Here is a 20,141-nt window from a genome sequence, read left to right on the forward strand (position 1 = left end):
CTTTTGCTGACTAGGGGTCGCACAGAGTTTTCCAAAATCCACATCTTTTTATCTTTGGAGCTCACCCACCTCAATCAATCAGAGCTCATCCGCTCAGCTAATCAGGGCTCACCTGTATCAATCGTTCAGAACTAAGCAAGTTTCAATTCTTCATTTACATAAATGGACCTGATTGGGAACCCAGGCAGGAACTTTGGCTATAAAACCTGAGTTTCCCTTTCATTCTCTGGAACCCACCTTTGTTTTATACTGGAGGCTGGGTTTCCCTGGTTTGCAAAGTATTCACTGGAGTAAAATCTCTTTTTTCCAAATTCCCTTTCAGAGAACTTTTAGTTACAATATCATTGTTCTGATGTTTAATGGAAAGTGTGTATATGTCTTATGATTTCTAGAAATTTCTAAGGTTGGTATAAATACAAGAGTTTAATTAAATACAGGGTATAAATACAAGAGTTTTTGAGATTAACTCAATTAGTTCTCAGTTCCTTGACTGTGCCCACTATCGTTGGTTGTACCTGCTGTGATGTCTGTGTATCTGTAACCTCATAATTGTCCAACACGGTCATTTTAAATCCTTAAAACGCTTTCCTTGTGCTTCTATTGAAATACATTTGTATTTGTGTCTTGTTTTACAACAATATTTTAGCAATTACTCAGTTTTAATTTCTAACTAAGTATCAATAGCTATAATTCACATAAACAAAAGCTCTTTGGGATCCTCAATAATTTAAGAATGTAAAGGAATCCTAACACCAAAAAGCTTGGGAACTGCTGGGCTAGATGATACTGCAGTAACAAACAATCCAAAAATTTCAATGGTTTATTTCTCTTTCACTTTACATGTCCATCTGAGGTCAGCTAGTACGGTTTGGCAATGTCTTCAGGTCCCAGGTTGACAGGTCCCAGGACGACACAGCAGTCATCTGTGCCAATCACCAAGGCAGAGGGGAGAGCAGGCTCCCTGGCTCACACTGGCATTTAAATGCTTGGGCCTAGAAGTGACACACCTCACTTCCACTGACATCACTGCCTAGAACTAGTCCCACGGTCTTGCTCAACCACAAGGACAGTAGCAAGTGCAGTCCTCCCATGTGCTGGGCAAGCAAAACCACGTTGGGTGAACCGTACTTATACCTACCATGATGATGATATTGAATTGGATACTTCGAAGACTGAATAGAGCATGCAAATAACTCAGTAATACCTCATATTTATACTCACTTTGGGAATACTAAAGCCACCAGGTTTTTTGTTGCTTTAGCCTGTATTTTCAAACTCAAACTTCCAGGCGATGTATCTGTATCACTAAATTTCACCAACCAAGGCTCCATAAACTACTGGATTTTGGGAAGTTTGCCTGATTACCACAATTGAAGATTCATTATTGTCCATATGTTCCACAATAATCTGATGGAAAGAAACTGCATCAGCTCATAAAGACCTGCAGTTTTTCTGTGTGTGTGTGTGTTTTTTTTAATGATAGTTGGTGCTTATACACTTTAAAAGAAAAAGCAGATTTCAGAGCTAATTAACACCAAGACAACATGGGTGCTTTGTGCTGAGTAAGATCTGTTCTATGGAGAGAAAGGGTGTCACATATTATTTGGTGTCATTTAGTAGATACTGATTATACTAAGAAACCAAGCCACTTACTTATCAGGCATTAAAAAGCAACCACATAACTGGACTTGATAAAAAAAAAAAAAATTCCCTATTTCATTTTGTAAAGGTTCCAACCATATAGCCTGAGGCTTTACACAATACAGTCCCTCTCATTCCCAGCTCCACCATATTCTGATGGTATTTTTCTGGCTCAACCCCACCTCCTTTCATTTTCATTTACATGTAGAATATCTGTGGAAAGTCTGGAAATATGGGATTCATCCTCAAACAGAAATAAACCCCAAGGATGTATTTGGAATTATCCTACAACATCGAGCACTGTGTAGACTGGAGTAACTCATTCTGTCTGACTGATCTCCACAGGAATGTTGCAAGTAGAACAGATTTAACGCGAGACTAACCTGTATCTACTGTAAAAATGCAGCTCCATTTAATTGACAAACAAACAAACAAACAAACAAAAAAACAACCACCACCAAACCCCATACAAAAATATGTCTGATCCATCTTCTGAAACTTATTTTCTTTTACAAATATCATTAGTGGTGGTAGCGCAAAAGACGATCCAGTAACCTTTTCCCACCGCAATAAGAAACATAAGAGGAAGATAATCAACATCTGCCAGATGAATGAAGGACAAGCCCAGCAAGGGAAAAGCCGCCGTTTCAGCTTCTGGCATGCTATTCAGTGCTGGACTGAGTCTCCATAGGCCTTGACTTACTCTGGAGCCTGAGCATAAAGGCATATGTTTGAATTTGCTCTCTTCCTCTTGTGCCTGCGGTAGATTTACCAAATTAACAACAAATAAATTCCTTCCAATAATAAGTTCCTCTAGAATAATTTGATGGCGAAAATTGCAATATGTTCCTCAAGAATACTGGTAGACAAGGTGAGTATGTCGTTAACAAATACTTATCACTTCCATGAGTAAGTTTACTGAATGTCAACTGGCTTTAGAAACCACTGGGGCACAAAAGAAATACAATATAGTCCGTAGCTCAAAGAAATTACACATAGATTCCTGTCTATTTCCTATTCCCCACCCCCCAAAAAACTCCATGTAAACATGGATTTACCTGAACAATATAAAACAGGAATGCTAACATTAATGATGCCGAAGTAAGTTCACAGGAGTCAGAATGCAAAGAAAACTTCACGGAGGTGGTGAGAACCCCAGTGAGAACACAAAGGTGGACTCTGATTTGCTTTGGGTATCCAAGATGAGCTGCGGCATCTCAGGGGACAATAACACCTGAGGAAACAGGCCGGTGTTGGGGACTGAAACACAGAACACTGACCAAACCGGCAGAGGCATAAAGGGGCATAAGAAGGCAGGAAGTAGGTAAGAAACTAATTTGGACACCCATCTGTCTGCTCAATTTATTCAGCAAACATTTGCTAACTAGCATTATGTGCCTGGCACTGTGCAGGGGATATAATGGTGACTCAGATAGCCACGGCCGCTGACCACACGGTGCTTCCTCTGTAGTGGAAGAGGGCAGAACATCACCACAAAGTAGCCAGAAAATACACAAAACATCTAATTTATACAGGGCTTTAAAAATGGAGCCAAGGAGTTTGACCCTGACCCAAGAAATAAGAGGAAGTCATACAAGGTTTCTGGGTAGAGAAATAATGTGACCAGTATTATTTGTTAAGATTAATTTGGTACAGCTTGACTGAAACAAACAAACAAAAAACAAATCCAGAGAGATCTAAAGGAAACAGCAGCAGAAGTTCAAGGCTGAGGTTCTGTGACCAGCAGCCTGGAAGCTGAAACAGAAACGACAGATCAGAGTCTGCTGAAGTTCTAGAGGATTCATGGATCTAAGGGACAGTTATTGAATGTGAAATGGAGAAGAATCAACGAGCATTCCAGGGTTTTGGCTTGAACATGGATTAGGGAGAAATCGGGAGGTAGTCAGGCTTGGGGCAGAGGTGAATTTGAACACCTAGGTGGCGTGATGTCCAGAAGGCAGATAGAGAGGCAGGGTTGAAGCAAGAGACTTAAAGAGCTGGCTGGGCGCGGGGGCTCCACCTGTAATCCCAGCATTTTGGGAGGCTGAGGCGAGCGGTCACCTGAGGTTGGGAGTTCCAGACCAGCCTGACCAACATGGAGAAACCCTGTCTCTGGTAAAAATACAAAAAAAACCAGCCAAGCATGGTGGCGCATGCTACTCGGGAGGCTGAGGCAGGAGAATCGCTTGAACCCAGGAGGCGGAGGCTGCGGTGAGCCGAGATTGCACCATTGCACTCCAGCCTGGGCAACAAGAGTGAAACTCAATCTCAAAAAAAAAAAAAAAAAAAAAAATCCAAGGAGGTGAGGACTGAACCTGGACAAAGCGCTATGTAAGGACAGGGAACGTGCAACTGGCAAGGTGAAAAAGGACCGAAAAGCATCACAGAGCTTTAAAGACTTGTCAATAGTGTCACAAATGCATTTATACAGATTTACAGCTAACAAAAAAATTCCACTATTTCCTCACTTAATACTTTTTTTTTTTTAGATGGAGTCTCACTCTGTTGCCTAGGCTGGGGTGCAGTGGCACAATTCCGACTCACCGCAAGCTCCGCCTCCCGGGTTCACGTCATTCTCCTGACTCAGCCTCCCACAGAGCTGGGACTATAGGCGCCCAGTACCAAGCCCGGATGATTTTTTTGTATTTTTAGTAGAGACGGGGTTTCACCGTGTTAGCCAGGATGGTCTCGATCTCCTGACCTCGTGATCCGCCCGCCTCGGCCTCCCAAAGTGCTGGGATTACAGGCGTGAGCCACCACGCACGGCCAATACTTTAATACTCAAAATGCCTTGAAGTTGGTATCAGATTCCCATTTTACAGATAAAAATCCCAAGGACTGGAAAGATCAAGTGACTTGTTGAAGATGGAGGAGGAGTTTATTTGGTTGTGGACTTCTAACCTGAAAGATGGTTAGAAGTTAATAATGTGTAGCCTAACTCAAACCAAACTTCAGTTCATGAAAGTGAAAGGCAACATAGAGAGAGGGAAGAGGCATTTACAATATATATATACCAGATCAAGGATCAACCAAATTATATACTAACCAATAAGAGCCTTCCTTATTAATGGCTATGCTCACGACACTAAGAGAAATACATGGCATTCATGTTACAGGCATACGTCCACTGCTATGTCAAGCATTTCCATGCACTCCCACTTCATTCCCACAAAAGCTCTATGACAGTAAAACTGTCCGGATTTTATGCATGAACGGACTCAGACAGGTTAGGTAATTTGCCCCTACAAAACCTGCTAAAAACTCAAACTTGGATTGATTCCTGCGGCTGTGCTATCTTCACAATGACCCCTTTTGAAGCTCCACCACTGTCCCTGGACATTCAGATCATCACCAATGAATGCTCCTTGATGTTTAAACATGCAAGGGGTGGGCTAGGGGATTTCAGCTGTCCTTCACTTAAAACCCCTGAATTGCCCGGGCATGGCGGCTCACGCCTGTAATCCCAGCACTTTGGGAGGCTGAGGCGGGTGGATCACAAGGTCAGGAGATCGAGACCATCCTAGCTAACACGGTGAAACCCCCGTCTCTACTAAAAATACAAAAAATTAGCCGGGCGTGGTAGCGGACGCCTGTAGTCCCAGCTACTCAGGAGGCTGAGGCAGGAGAATGGTGCGAACCCGGGAGGTGGAGCTTGCTGTGAGCCGAGATCGTGCCGCTGCATCCCAGCCTGGGTGACAGAGCGAGACTCCAACTCAAAAAAAAAAAAACAAACCCCTGAATTCTATCACATCTTTGCTGAGGACAGAGGTCAGCTTGACCTACACTGATTTTGGAAGTTTGGCTCCTACAGCCATTTTAAGTTTCACTTTGGAAAGAGCTTAGCAGATAATCAAATCACAAATGAGTCAGAAAAGCTGAACAGAGAGACTGATAAAATAATTCTAAAAAGTTTCTACAAATAGGAATAATTTTTGAAACTTAAGTGAGTTCTACTTAACCCAGAGTTAAGGAAAAAACTTACCAAACTCACAGAACACAATACCTCCAAGATGGCAATATAAATTTGAAAAAAAAGATTAACACAATTAGTAACAACAGAATTCCAAATACAAACAAAAAACAAAAAAACAAACAAAAAATAAAACAAAGGCAGGAAGCACATCACCTGCTGCAAGGTGTATGGGGCAGAGGAGGAATCAAGTCCTGCAGCACACACCTCGGCTACAATCACAGAATTCAAGAACAAATGGGCCAAAGGAGCAAACATCCTGACTCTCAATCAGAGGTCATTCCAAGGGCTTAGGAAATCTTTTGCTACCATGGTACAACTGGGTTTTCATTACTCTTCCTGATCATGTTCATATATTTATTTGTTGCCCTTGAGACGAATAGAAAATAAAAAGGCCCCAGTCTCTAGAAACAAGCTCCAGAGTTGCACCAAAATTGATGGCTCAGATCCTATCTTAACAGTAAGAAATTGGCTTATTTCTCCCTAAAAGCCTGACCTTATACCTTCTCTCGTCCGTGTTCATCTGTTATACCCTGCCTACTCATGCAGACTTCTTGTGGTTGATTTCTACTGGCTTGGCATTTTACTGAAGAATTTTCTGCCTCCTGTCAACTAGGAGGGTACGCTGTACACTCAAAACATGCAGAAGTGGTTCCAACAGTCCATGAGCCAAACCGGAATCCAGCTGTCAGATTTTCATCTCAAAGGAGGTTCCACTCCAAGCTGCAAGCTCCTTCCACTGAGTGCAACCTGTACCAGGCGTGTGCCATTAACAGTGGTAATAAAGCAGCAATGTTCTCAGTTGTCTTCTTTTTAAGAAATGTGTGTCTCCTTTAAAAAATATATGCTATTTTATTTATTTATCTGTTGTCTTACAAGCTTTCTTAAACAAGGTAAGGTGTAAATAAGTAAAATTAAAATGAAAGGTTAATAAAAAGCAGACCCAAATTCTACAGCCAAGTAAAGCATGTTGCTCTCGTGTCCCCTATTTTCCATTATTTTATTACTAAATTCACAGCGAATACAAAAGTTTTCCATTGAATTCTCTTTAAGAAAGAAAATAAAAGAGGTGTTTTGGTAGATAATGCAAAATTAGAGCATTAACATTTCAAGAAGCAATTGTTTGAAATGCCCAAAGCAGAAAACAAGTGGCTTATAGGCCATTAAGGAAACACACTGTAAAATGTAACCTCATGTTTGCCAATCACATTATGAGATGACATTGGAAGTGGTGGGGCGTCCTCAACAGCTCCCTCCCCGCACACAGGCAGCTTCTCTAAACTCCACGTCCCCAGCACCCTCTTGAGCCCACTCCTGCTCCCAGCTCTGCCTCCTCTCTGCTTGGCTCAGGAAAGCTCCCTATCCCCATGTCAACTTTCCAGGAAGCACAAGTTCAGAGAGATCACTGTCTTTTAAACAGAACAAACTCAGTGTTTTGAAAAGAAAGTAAAAAAAGCTTCAGGAATTTCTTTTCTTTTCTTTTTTTTGAGACACGGTTTTGCTCTTGTTGCCCAGGATGGAGTGCAGTGGCACAACTTCGGCTCACCGCAGCCTCTGCCTCCGGGTTCAAGTGAATCTCCTGCCTCAGCCTCCTGAGTAGCTGAGATTACAGGCATTTGCCACTGCACCTGGCTAATTTTTGTATTTTTAGTAGAGATGGGGTTTCTCCATGTTGGATAGGCTGGTCTCAAACTCCTGACCTCAGGTGATCTGCCCGCCTCAGCCTCCCAAAGTGCTGGGATTACAGGTGTGAGCCACCGCGCCCAGTCTCTTTTTTTTTTTTTGATAGTCTTGCTCTGTCGCCCAGGCTGGAGTACAGTGGCACAATCTTGGCTCACTGCAACCTCCGCTTCCTGGGTTCGATCAATTCTCCTGTCTCAGCCTCCCGAGTAGCTGGGATTACAGGTGAGCACCACCACGCCCAGCTAATTTTTTTTTTTTTTTGTATTTTTAGTGGAGACGGGGTTTCGCCATGTTGACCAGGCTAGTCTCAAACTCCTGACCTCAGGTGATCCGCCCGCCTCCGCCTCCCAAAGTGCTGGGATTACAGGCATGAGTCACCATGGTCAGCCTCAGAAATTTCATAAACTAATGCTTAGCATACATTCTAGCACCATAATTTTTAGTAATATTACAAGTGGACAGCAAAGTTCATCCTTAGCTAGGATGAAGCATACCAAGGCTTTTTACGAACATGTATGTCTTTTACATTTTAAATCTTTATTTATTTATTATTATTATTTTTATTTTTTACATGGATTCTCACTCTGTCACCCAGGCTGGAGTGCAGTGGTGTGATCTTGGTTCACTGCCAACTCCGTCTCCCAGGTTCAAGCAATTCTCCTGCTTCAGCCTCCCGAGTAGCTAGGATTACAGGCGCCCGTCACCACACCTGGCTAATTTTTGTATTTTTAGTAGAGATGGGGTTTCACCACGTTGCCCACGCTGGTCTCGAACTCCTGACCTTGTGATCAGCCCGCCTCGGCCTCCCAAAGTGCTGGATTACAGGCATGAGCCACCATGCTTGGCCTTTTATTTATTATTTTTATAGACAGAGTCTTGCTTTTTATAGACAGAGTTTTGCTCTCTTGCCCAGCCTACAGTGTGGTGGTGTGACTGTAGCTCACTGCAGCCCCAGACTTCTGGGTTCAAGCAAACCTCCTGTAACCAAGTACTCCCATTATTCTTTTTTTTTTTTTTTTTTTTTTTTGAGGCGGAGTCTCGCTCTGTCGCCCAGGCTGGAGTGCAGTGGCCGGATCTCAGCTCACTGCAAGCTCCGCCTCCCAGATTTACGCCATTCTCCTGCCTCAGCCTCCCGAGTAGCTGGGACTACAGGTGCCCGCCACCTCGCCCGGCTAGTTTTTTGTATTTTTTAGTAGAGACGGGGTTTCACTGTGTTAGCCAGCATGGTCTCAATCTCCTGACCTCGTGATCCGCCCGTCTCGGCCTCCCAAAGTGCTGGGATTACAGGCTTGAGCCACCGCGCCCGGCCCCATTATTCTTTTTTTTAAGACAGAGTCTCATTCTCTTGCTCAGGCTGGAACACAGTGGCGCGATCTCTGCTCACTGCAACCTCCACCTCCCAGCAGAGATTCTCCTGCCTCAGCCTCCTGAGTAACTGGGATTACAGGCGCCTGCCATCAAGTCCGGCTAAGTTTTGTACTTTTAGTAGAGATGGGGTTTCACCATGCTGGCCAGGCGGGTCTTGAACTCCTGACCTCAAGTGATCGGCCGGCCTCAGTCTCCCAAAGTGCTGGGATTACAGGCGTGAGCCACCATGCCCGGCCCCATGTTTCTAAGAGATAGTTTGATTATTTTCTCCTCTCCCCCTTTCCCCTGTACCCTGTTTCCTACTTAGCCCTTTAGAAATGCAAATATAGGCCCAGCTACAGGTTACAGTGCACGCCACCATGCCTGGCTAGTTAAAAAAATTTTTTTTTGGCTGGGCATGGTGGCTCATGCCTGTAATCCCAGCACTCTGGGAGGCCGAGGTGGGCAGATCACAAGGTCAGGAGATCGAGACCATGCTGGCTAACACAGTGAAACCCCGTCTCTACTAAAAATACAAAATAAAAAATTCGCCAGGTATGGTAGTGGGCGCCTATAGTCCCAGCTACTCGGGAGGCTGAGGCAGGAGAATGGCATGAACCCAGGCGGCAGAGCTTGCAATGAGCCAAGACTGCGCCACTGCGCTCCAGCCTGGGCGACACAGCGAGACTCCATCTCGAAAAAACATTTTTTAAATTAACGATGGGGTCTCACTATGTTATGTCACCCAGGCTGATCTCAAACTCCTGGCCTCAAGCTATCCTCCTGCCTTAGCCTACTAAGGTGCTGGAATTACAGGTGTGAGCCACCCCCCAATCCTTATGTCTTTTTTAAAAATAAGTAAAACTTCAAACTTATCAAAATTCAAGAAATAACAACAATAAGTATTAACTAAACACCTACTTATGCCAGGCACTTTATAGACATCCTCAGCACCTAGCAATACACATACCAGACAGGTCATCCTGGCCTACGGTAAGTGCATAAGACATTATTACCTGTTACCTACATTTCAACATTAAAGAAACTGATGGCCAGGCACGGTGGCTCACGCCTGTAATCGCAGCACTTTGGGAGGCCGAGGCGTGTGGATCACGTGGTCAGGAGTTTGAGACCAGTCTGGCCAACATAGTGAAACCCTACCTCTACTAAAAAAACAAAAAATTAGCTGGGTGTGGTGATGTGTGCCTGTAATCCCAGCTACTCGGGAGGCTGAGGCAGGAGAACTGTGTGAATCCAGGAGGTGGAGGTTGCAGTGAGCCGAGATCGCGCCATTGCACTCCCGCTTGGGTGGCAGTGTGAGACTCCATCTCAAAAAGACAGAAATTGAGAAGCAGAAAGGTTAAATTACTAGCCTTGAAGCACAAAACTTCCAGAGGAGTAAAATGGGATTTGAATACTGGACTCCGGCTGCAAAGCCCTACCTAGTGGCCTCCCTCTATCCCATTGTTAACTAAGAAGTACTGGTGCCTCCATTCTGCAGGCAAGTAGAGGCTGAGGTTAAATGACTTGGTGAAAGTCACACAAGAGGCAGGCAGCATGGGCTGAAATTTTTGCTCCTCAGCCTCTTGGCTTATAGAACATGCTACGGAATGCGGACATCTGGATAAGTTGTTTTTGGACAACTGAGGCTTAACTCTATGTGCCCAAGGCAAACATTTAACTGCAGTCATTATAAATATCAAACTTTAACGTAATGTAGTAGATGGAAAATGAAGGAATTGACCTTTTCAGAGCCATCTTTATTTCTCTTATTGAGATAAAATTAACTGCCCATCATGAGGTTTGATAAGAAAGCAATGAATGCGTAAACACATACCAGCCTCACCACTTTAGGGATTTGAGTGGCTCAAACTGGCACAGCTGAGCCTTTTACACGTCAATTTCTGCAGACGGCTGAGTCAGCGGTCCTGATAGGAGGGTCTACTGCCTCCTTCTTTGTGGGTGACTTTGACCCTAGGACAATCTTGAGAGTGACCAGGGGACCTTCCTCTACTTTTCTAGCCCTTTCTCTCAGTCTGCAGTTCAAACTCAACAGGTGGGCCTTACTCTGTGGCTGTAACTTGCAGCCAAAGAAACCCAGACAACCCAAAATTGTGAAAATAATGATCTACCCTGTACCAGAGAAGGAAAGAAAATGCAGGGGCTTGGGGTAAACTTTTTACTGGTAGGTGATACTTTTGTACTTCTAGTTTCATGGCTGTTCTGGAAGGATGAAGATCCCAGAACACTGACCCCCATAATGGACTGCAAGAAAAAACTTTTTTATTTATTAACAACTTCAGTTTTTACTTAACTGTGTTTTTCCAAAAGTGTTTAAAACTTGAAAAGAAGGGTGGCTCCTTAAGGTTAAAACAAATTGGGACCAGAGATCTTCAAACAGGTTATAAACACTGCAAAAATGAAATTCTTTCAAAGACACTGACAAAGAACTGTAGCCATTTGTCTTGGGAATAAATTAGGTTTGAAATGTGGCCGGGCGCGGGGGCTCACGCCTGTAATCCCAGCACTTTGGGAGGCCGAGACAGGCGGATCACAAGGTCACAAGATCAAGACCATCCTGGCTAACACGGTGAAACCCCGTCTCTACTAAAAAATACAAAAAACTAGCCAGGCGAGGTGGCGGGCGCCTGTAGTCCCAGCTACTCAGGAGGCTGAGGCAGGAGAATGGCGTGAACCCGGGAGGCGGAGCTTGCAGTGAGCTGAGATCTGGCCACTGCACTCCAGCCTGGGCGACAGAGCGAGACTCCGTCTCAAAAAAAAAAGAAATGTGTCAACTAAGTTCCTAATTAAAGGATCAGGTAAATTTAACTCTGATTTATAGTTAAGGAATCCTTTCTCCAAATACATTTTGCAAAAATCATCCTGGAAATCTCAGAGAAGTTAGATTTTAGGCACCAGATGATGCATCTAACACTAAGCCAGAAAACCAGTCTGGTTTTGGTGCGCCCAGGTAATGATAAATTACTCGCTCCTCTCAACGTGAGGCAGGCAGGACAGATGACGGTCCTGCTCTGTAAACAGGAAATCTAGAAGGAGAATCATTAAAGATCATGGGGTCTTGTAATAGGAGAATGGGGGGTCCTGTCCAGCTGCCTGCTTCACTCTCTCCAACAGCAGCAACAGTGGGGTCTCCAACCTTTAACATCAGGTACTGACAGATAATTTTTCCACAGACTAGTGGGAGTGGAATGAAACTGTTCCACCTGGGATCATCAGGCATTAGATTCTCCTACGGAGCACTTAACCTAGATCCCTTGCATGTGCAGTTCCCAATAGGGTTTGTGCTCCTATGAGAACCTAATGCCACCACCAATCTGACAGGCAGAGCTCAGGCGGTAACGCTTGCCCACCGGATGCTAACCGCTTGCTTGCCCACCACTCACCTCCTGCTGTACGGCCCAGTTCCTAACAAGTCCTGGTTCATGACTTGTCTGACCAGTACTGGTCCAGTACTGGTCCATGGCCAGGGGGTTGAGGATCCCTGCTCTAGAATATAAATTTAAAGGGATATTTTAAAGTTTAAAAACCTGGAGAGGGAGATTCTTCAGCTGATTTTTGACATTTCTATATTAATCCAATTATATACCTCTATTATGCTTATAATTTTAAAGTAGGATTCCCTGGTTTTGTCTGGAGTTGTTTCCATTTGAGATTTCTAAAGAAAAGTCTCTGAACTCTACTGAACATTGAGAGTTTTGAAGACACTCTTTTGAAGGTACTTTGAAGTGGGAAGAGGGCCTTGCCTCTCACAGCTATACTTAAATGGCAACTACTCTAGAACTGACAGCAAACAGACAAACAGGTATTAAGATATTCTTCCAAACACACATGTAAGAATTAAGATTACCCTGACTTTTTTCCAACTAAATCACGTTATTTCAACTTCACATTTGATTTCACACAATAAATTCCAGTAAATATCAAGTCCAGACATTACCTTCGGAGCTTCTAGTGGAATCCCAGGACAGAAAACCAGCACATCACACCTGAGTATGACATTTAACACCAAGTTTGCTGACAAAGACAACAGAAAGTGTCTTCTGCAAGGGGCATGTTTCATATGGATGTAACCTATAGTCATACAGCCATAAATATGGAAAGTGCCTTCACTCACTGGGAGAAGTAAAACAAAATTTTTTAAAGAAATATTTCTTGGCTGGGTGCAGTGGCTCATGCTTGTAATCCCAGCACTTTGGGCGGCTGAGATGGGCGGACTGTTTGAGCTTAGGAGTTTGAGACCAGCCGTGGCAACACAGTGAGACCCTGTCTCTACAAAAATTACAAAAATCAGCCGGGTGTGATAGTGTGTGCCTGTAATTCCAACCACTCTGGTGACTGAGGTAGGAGGATCACCTGAGCTGGGGAACGTGGAGGCTGCTGTGAACCATGACTATGCCACTGCACTCCAGCCTGGGTAAAGTCTAAATATATATATATAAAATATATACATATATTTTATATAAATATATATATTTACTTATATAAAAATATATACACACATATATACGTATATATACACACACACACATATATATGTATATATACTTCATCCTTAAGTCTAATAACAGCGACAGGCCTAGCCAGGCATGGTGGTTCATGCCTGTAATTCCAGCACATTGGGAGGCAGAGATGGGAGCATGGCTTGAGCTCAGGAGACCAACCTGGGCAACAAAGAGAGACCCTGTCTCTACAAAAGATACAAAAATTAGCTGGGCATAGTGGCATGTGCCTGTGGTCCTAGCTACTAGCAAGGCTGAGGTGGGAGCACCTGAGCCCGGGGAAGTCAAGGTTGCAGTGCACCATGATCCACCTCTGCACTTCAGCCTGGGCAAGAGAGCGAGACCCTGTCTCTAAACAAACAAATAAACAAAAAACCAAACAAATAAAATTTCTTTGGCTCCCATCCGTAAGTCCAAAAACAATGACAGGCCCTACAATTTCAGCAGTTTCAAGGTACACCTTTCACAAAATGTTTACCTAGGACTCCGGCTAAAACTATTATTCTAGACCTGCTTGATCATCTGCAGCTACCTAAGGTTCAGTACGCCTGATAAATGGCTGCTCAATTACTGACAACCCAGACTAAGTACACATGATTTCAGAAAGGCTGGCTTCATTTATTGCTTGACTTCTAAAAACTGGAAAAAAAGAATAACTAGCCAGACATCTTCATTTAAAGGGAAAGAAACTGAAGGCTAAAGAAGTGATTAGCCCATTAAAACCTAGATGACGGGTTGATGGGTGCAGCAAACCACCATGGCACATGTGTACCTATGTAACAAACCTGCACGTTCTGCATATGTATCCCAGAACTTAAAGTATAATTAAAAAAACAAAAAAAAAAACAAAAAAAAACCAGAAAGAAAAGAAAAAAAAGAAGTGATTAGCCCAAAGTGTTGATTAATGAGAACACGAACCCCCAGGTGCCCTATGGCAGCCTAACAAAATCTGCAATTTCCAAAGATATTTCACTGGACATTCTCATAGTATAGTGGCCCATACATTTGAGGGATTCTTACACGTGGTGCTCAGTGTCAAGCCTCTGAGTCCAAGCTAAGCCATCATATACCCTATGACCTGCAGGTATACATCCAGATGGCCTGAAGCAACTGAAGAGCCACAAAAGAAGTGAAAACAGCCAGGTCCTGCCTTAACTGAAGACATTCCACCATGGTGATTTGTTCCTGCCCCACCCTAACTGATCAATTGGCCTTATGACAATACACGCTCCCCGCCCTTGTGATAATGTACTTTGTGATATTCCCCCGTCCTCAAGAGAGTACTCTAATATTCTCCCCACCCTTGAGAATGTGCTTTGTAAGATCCACCCCCTGTCCACAAAAAATTGCTCCTAACTCCACCGCCTATCCTAAACCTATAAGAACTAATGATAATCCCACCACACTTTGCTGACTCTCTTTTCGGACTCAGCCCGCCTGCACCCAGGTGATTAAAAAGCTTTATGGCTCACACAAAGCCTGTTTGGTGGTCTCCTCACACGGACGCACGTGACACTCAAGGATACAGTACTAGAACTAGCAGCTTTGTAATCCAAGGACTGGTAAAGTAAAGTGACAGAATAGCAGGGAGCTCACAAGCTGGGCTCCAGAGTCAGACTGCCTGGGTTGAGTTCAGACTCTTGCATTTTCTAGTAGTGTGACTTTAGACACACTACTTAATCTCTCTATGCCTTGGTTTCCTCAGGTGTAAATCAAGGGCTATCATAATACTTACCTTAAGGACTATCCTCAGAATTAAATGAGATAACAGTACAAAATTCATTCAGCATAGCGGTCCCACACAAGGTAAGTTAGTATTATTTTATTTTTTTTGACACGGAGTCTCGCTGTGTCTCCCAGACTGGAGTGCAGTGGCGAGATCTCGGCTCACTGCAAGCTCCACCTCCCGAGTTCACACCATTCCCCTGCCTCAGCCTCCCGCGTAGCTGGGACTACAGGGGCCCGCCACCACGCCCGGCTAATTTTTTGTCTTTTTAGTAGAGACAGGGTTTCACCGTGTTACCAGGATGGTCTCGATCTCTTGACCTCGTGATCCACCCGCCTCGGCCTCCCAAAGTGCTGGGATTACAGGCGTGAGCCACCACTCCCGGCCAAGTTAGTATTATTAATATCACATAGACCAATATTTACTGACAACACACACTGAACCCGCTTTGATTAGCATAGCCGAACTTGGCTAGCTTTCATTACCACTGGAAAACCTGAGAGATGGAATTAGGAATTCTCTGGCAGGGCTGAAAAATCTGGACCTACCGGCTTAGAGAAACCGATTTACCTTATGACCTGACCCCCGAAGCCTTCTCGCCCTTCAAACCTATCTCACCTCCAGACTAGTCATGAAGAAAGCAGGTGTTGTGGGGCCCTACTACTGCCAGACTATGTGAGACTCTCTTGTGTTCTCTTTTATTCGTTGAGAAGACTGGGTACAAGTGCTTGGTGTGAATGTTAAAAGTGTTGTTAGGGCACCACTTCTTTTCTGGCCTAGAGCTTCTTCCTAATCTGCAGCCTCCCAGCCGAGGGTCTGTATCCCGGAGGCTCTGCCTTCAATTTCAGGAAAGCGGGTCCAGGGGAATGAAAGAGGGCACGAGACGCGTGCCTCTGAGGCTGGACCCACTTCAGAGGCAGGGAGTTCCCACGAAAGACTCGGGGAACGGATAAAGCCGTAAGGACGTTCCCTAGTGGCCTTGACCTTGGTGGGTGAGACTCAGTTTGCCATCCTGCTGGCGGCGGGCGATGACACAGCCCCTCAGCCAGGACGCGTATGTGGGCTGAGCGCGGGACGAGATCTCAGAGGACTGCGAACCCCACCCCGGTACCCTCCTCGGGGACCCTGTTTCCTCTTGTGGGTTCGGAGACCTCTGGCCCTGCCCGGACACAGTGCACGCGACGCACTGGCCTCCAAGAGCTGGGGGGGAGGCCGGACCCGGCACCCCCGGTGGGAGAGTCTGGGCAGTGGGGACAGCTCCGTCGGCCGGCTGGCGCGCACGTCGCCGGGGTCACGCGGCCTCCCCGCCGGACCTGAGCCTCCCGTGGCGGGGGCGGGCGGCCGCCGCCAGCCTGGCCCTCCCGAACGACCGGGCTCGGCCTCAGCCCCCAGAGCGTCCAGCCGCTGGCCTCACCTCCCTGCGCACGTTCAGCAACGAGTAATAGTCTTCATTGTCCAGCTCCTCCTCGCTCAAGGCCGTCGCCATCTTCGCAACCTTTCACCCCGCCAAACCGGCAAGGCCGTCCTCAAGAGGGGCCAGTGATCCGCGGCAGGGACAGCGCGGGCCAGCCCGGCTGCGCCACAGCGGCCCCTGGCGGCCCGGAGCCGTCCGCGCCCGGCAGGAGTGCGCCTGCGCTTTGCGCCCCCGCGCGGCGTAGGGCTGGACGCGGCGCCGAGGCCGCCTTGGCTGGGTGACCACGCGGATCTCACCTCGTGCTCGCAATGGACGTGTGGCACGCGGCGTGGCTGGGTCCTCGGGGGCCTGAGATCCAGCCACCAGGACTCCCTAGACTAGAAAGGCAAACTTTGCTTTTTGTTTGTTTGTTTGTTTTTTGAGACGGAGTCTCAACTGTGTCGCCCAGGCTGGAGTGCAGTAGCGCGATCTCGGCTCACTGAAACCCCCACCTCCCGGGTTCAAGCGATTCTCCTGCCTCAGCCTCCTGAGTAGCTGCGACTGCAGGCGCCCGCCACCGCGCCCGGTTAATTTTTTTGTATTTTTGGTAGAGACAGGGTTTCACCATGTTGGCCAGGCTGGTCTCGGACTCCTGACCTCAGGTGATCCTCCCAAAATGCTGGAATTACAGGAATGAGCCACCGCGTCCTGCCTAGAAAGGGAAACTTTGAAGTCAGCTCTAGGAGGTTGTCATCCTCTGGGAGACAAACCCCGGTGACACCACCTGTTACCCCATTGCCCCCAAACTCCTGGAAGAAGCGCAAGGTGCCCCCAGTGCAGGGCGCATCCGGACCCAAATATCCCCAAAATGAGATTTGTTCCTACCTCCATTGTCTTTTCTCTTGGGCATCCACAAGCCTTCCTGCCCAGAACAGGCCTCCTCGTTTTAGTTATTTGTTATTGCTCTAATTTAGGAGCACCTGGCCATCTTTTCTGCTGCTTAAATGACGAGGCAATACCCATTTGGTTCCTGATATAATTGTCTCTGGCAGGCATGTGTACCTGCAGTCCCTACCCCGGAGCCATTCTCCTGTAAATTTCTCCCTCATAATTTATTGGTGGAGTCTAATTGATTTCAACTTGGTGCCTGCTGTTTGGTGCATTATTAAAGATGTCTTGGTTACAATAATCTAAATAATTTAAACGTCTTCGAAATTATGCCATTGTCAAGGGAAGGTGGACAGCAGCCCACTCTTGCCACCTGTTTGGTTCCCGCTGACCTGCGCCAAGTCTCAGAAACCTTTGTTGTTCCTTTACTAACCACCAGTCCAGAGCCATCCCCATTGCCCTTCATAAGCAGGTCTCCTGGGAAGCCCCGAACACCTGTCTGTGGATTTGAGAGGCTGATTTCTTTCTCTTTCTAATTTTTGGCCAGATGTGCACCATCTGGGCCTGTGTCTCATCCCTTCCAAGTTGCCCAGCCCTCTTAGGATCTTTTGGCATGAGACACTTAGGTGTGCTGAGACAGATTGTTCGGGTGGGTTGAGTCAGCCTGAAACAAACTGTCAGCCCAGGTTGTAAATTAAGGGCTATTTCTTTAGTTGTGTGAAGCTTCCCCACAGCAGCTTCCATGGTCCATCAGCTCTTTCACCAATGTTTGGGCTTTTCCTTTTTCTCCTTTGCAGAGAAAAGAGCTGTAGTTAGGGCCAAACTGCATGCTGACATTTGACAGTCTTTAAGAATTTCTTTGGTTTTTTTGAGACGGAGTCTCCCTCTGTCACCCAGGCTGGAGTGCAGTAGCGCAATCTCGGCTCACTGAAACCTCCACCTTCCGAGTTCAAGTGATTCTCCTGCCTCAGCCTCCCAAGCAGCTGGGACTACAGGCATGCGCCATCACACCAAGCTAATTTTTGTATTTTTAGTAGAGACGGGGTTTCACCATATTGGCCAGGCTGGTCTTGAACTCCTGACCTCGTGATCCACCTGCCCCGGCCTCCCAAAGTGCTGGGATTACAGGCGTGAGCCACCGCGCCCGGCCAAGAATTTCATACAGAGAGACTGGGGGGAGAAACGACAATGTTGAGACATTCCTTTTTTCCTTAGGTTTGTAGACATTAATTGGGCCATAATGCTCACTTGGGTAGAGAAGTTCTCTGCCATCCCTCCTCTGCTTTGGAAAACACAGCCTCTAGGAATTATATAAATGGAACATAACATATGTTTCACTACGCCCAGGTCTGTGTTTCTATGATTGAGAATGACCTGGTTTTTATCACCACTCAAACAAGATAAATAGTGACTCAGGAATGCTCTGTGGCTGTCCTCTCTTGGGCCCACGAGATTTTGTGTTATGGTTACTTGGAAAGTGGTGGTGATAAATAGAAAGCTAACTTAGATGCACCACAGGCTTGAGGAATGTTTCTATTTCTGAGGCTGGCTCTCTCGTTTCTCTCCTCCAAAACCCTAATCTTCAACGGGCAAAATAATGGAAACCAGGGGCAGTACAAATTTATAAGTTAAAGATGCACATCCAACAAACTACTCACGCCAGAGCAACTGACAAAACCCAGCCGCTTTAACTCATGCCTTGTGCTTTGTTTTCTTTTTCTTTTCTCTTTCTTTTCTTTTTCTTTTTTTTTTCTTTTTTGAGACGGGGTCTCACTCTGTCACCCAGGCTGCAGTACAGTGGCACAATCGTGGCTCACTGCAGCCTCCACCTCTCCAAGCTTAGGTGATTCTCCCACCTCAGCCTCCAGAGTAGTTAGGACTATAGGTGCCCACCACCATACCTGGTTAAGCTTTGTATTTTTTGTAGAGACAGGGTCTTGTTGTGTAGCCCAGGCTGGTCTGGAACTCCTGTGTCAAGTGATCCACCCGCCTCAGCCTCTCGAAGTGCTGAGATGACAGGTGTGAACCACCGTTCCTGGCCTTTTGTTTTCTTTTAGTTGGGTGAAACCACAGAACAATCTGTAACATAGCCACAAAGCAAAACTTAATAGGTAACATTTAAATATAAACTTATATAATATATTTATGTAACTATATATACATGGGCATATGTATTTTATATTTATGCAAATATTATATGTAATATACACATTTATGCAACTGCTAACAAATTCTCTCATCTTTATTTTATTTATTCTTTTGAGACAGAGTCTCACTCTGTTGCCCAGGCTGTATTGCAGTGGCATGATCTCGGCTCACTGCAACCCCTGCCTCCTAGGTGCAAGTGATTCTCATACCTCAGCCTCCTTAGTAGCTGGGATTACAGGCGTGTGCCACCACGCCCAGCTAATTTTTGTATTTTTAGTAAAGACAGGGTTTTGCCGTGTTGGACAGGCTCGTCTTGAACTCCTGACCTCAAGTGATCTGATCACCTTGGCCACCCAAAGTGCTGGGATTACAGGCGTGAGCCACTGCGCCTGGCCATTTTTTTTTTCTTTTTTTTTTTAAGATGGAGTCTCACTCTGTCTCTCAGGCTGGAGTGCAGTAGCACAGTCTTCGGTCACTGCAACCTCGGCTTCCTGGGTTCAAGCGATTCTCCTGCCTCTGCCTCCCAAGTAGCTGGGATTACAGGTGCCTGCCACCATGCCCAGCTAATTTTTGTATTTTTAGTAGAGATGGGGGTTTCGCCATGTGAGCCAGGCTGGTCTCGAACTCCTGACCTCAGGTGATCTGCCTGCCTCGGCCTCCCAAAGTGCTGGGATTACAGGCGTGAGCTACCTTACCTGGCCCCATCTTTAAATAATAAACATAAGAATATTTAAATAGTAAGCATAAGAATGTCTTAATAAACATATCTTAATAAATATAAGAATATGTAAATAGTAAACATAAGAATATTTACCTCCACCATGA

At 45.6% G+C, this 20,141-nt stretch overlaps 1 protein-coding gene across 3 annotated transcripts in view; it reads right to left on the minus strand.

Annotated features, from left to right (window-relative positions):
- Positions 1-16,515, minus strand: part of DNAJC11 (DnaJ heat shock protein family (Hsp40) member C11) — a 73,014-nt gene extending 56,499 nt beyond the window's left edge. For 2 of the 3 annotated variants that reach the window (XM_025377021.1, XM_025377005.1), the window contains exon 1: positions 16,302-16,515. In XM_025377021.1, the coding sequence (XP_025232806.1) occupies positions 16,302-16,373 (72 nt within the window). In that variant the 5' untranslated portion in view covers positions 16,374-16,515. The remainder of the gene's footprint in view (positions 1-16,301) is intronic. The other variant, XM_025377028.1, reaches the window with a different exon arrangement.
- Positions 16,516-20,141: the final 3,626 nt, after the last annotated feature.

The sequence above is a fragment of the Theropithecus gelada genome, chromosome 1, assembly GCF_003255815.1.
Source record: "Theropithecus gelada isolate Dixy chromosome 1, Tgel_1.0, whole genome shotgun sequence".
NCBI lineage: Eukaryota > Metazoa > Chordata > Mammalia > Primates > Cercopithecidae > Theropithecus > Theropithecus gelada.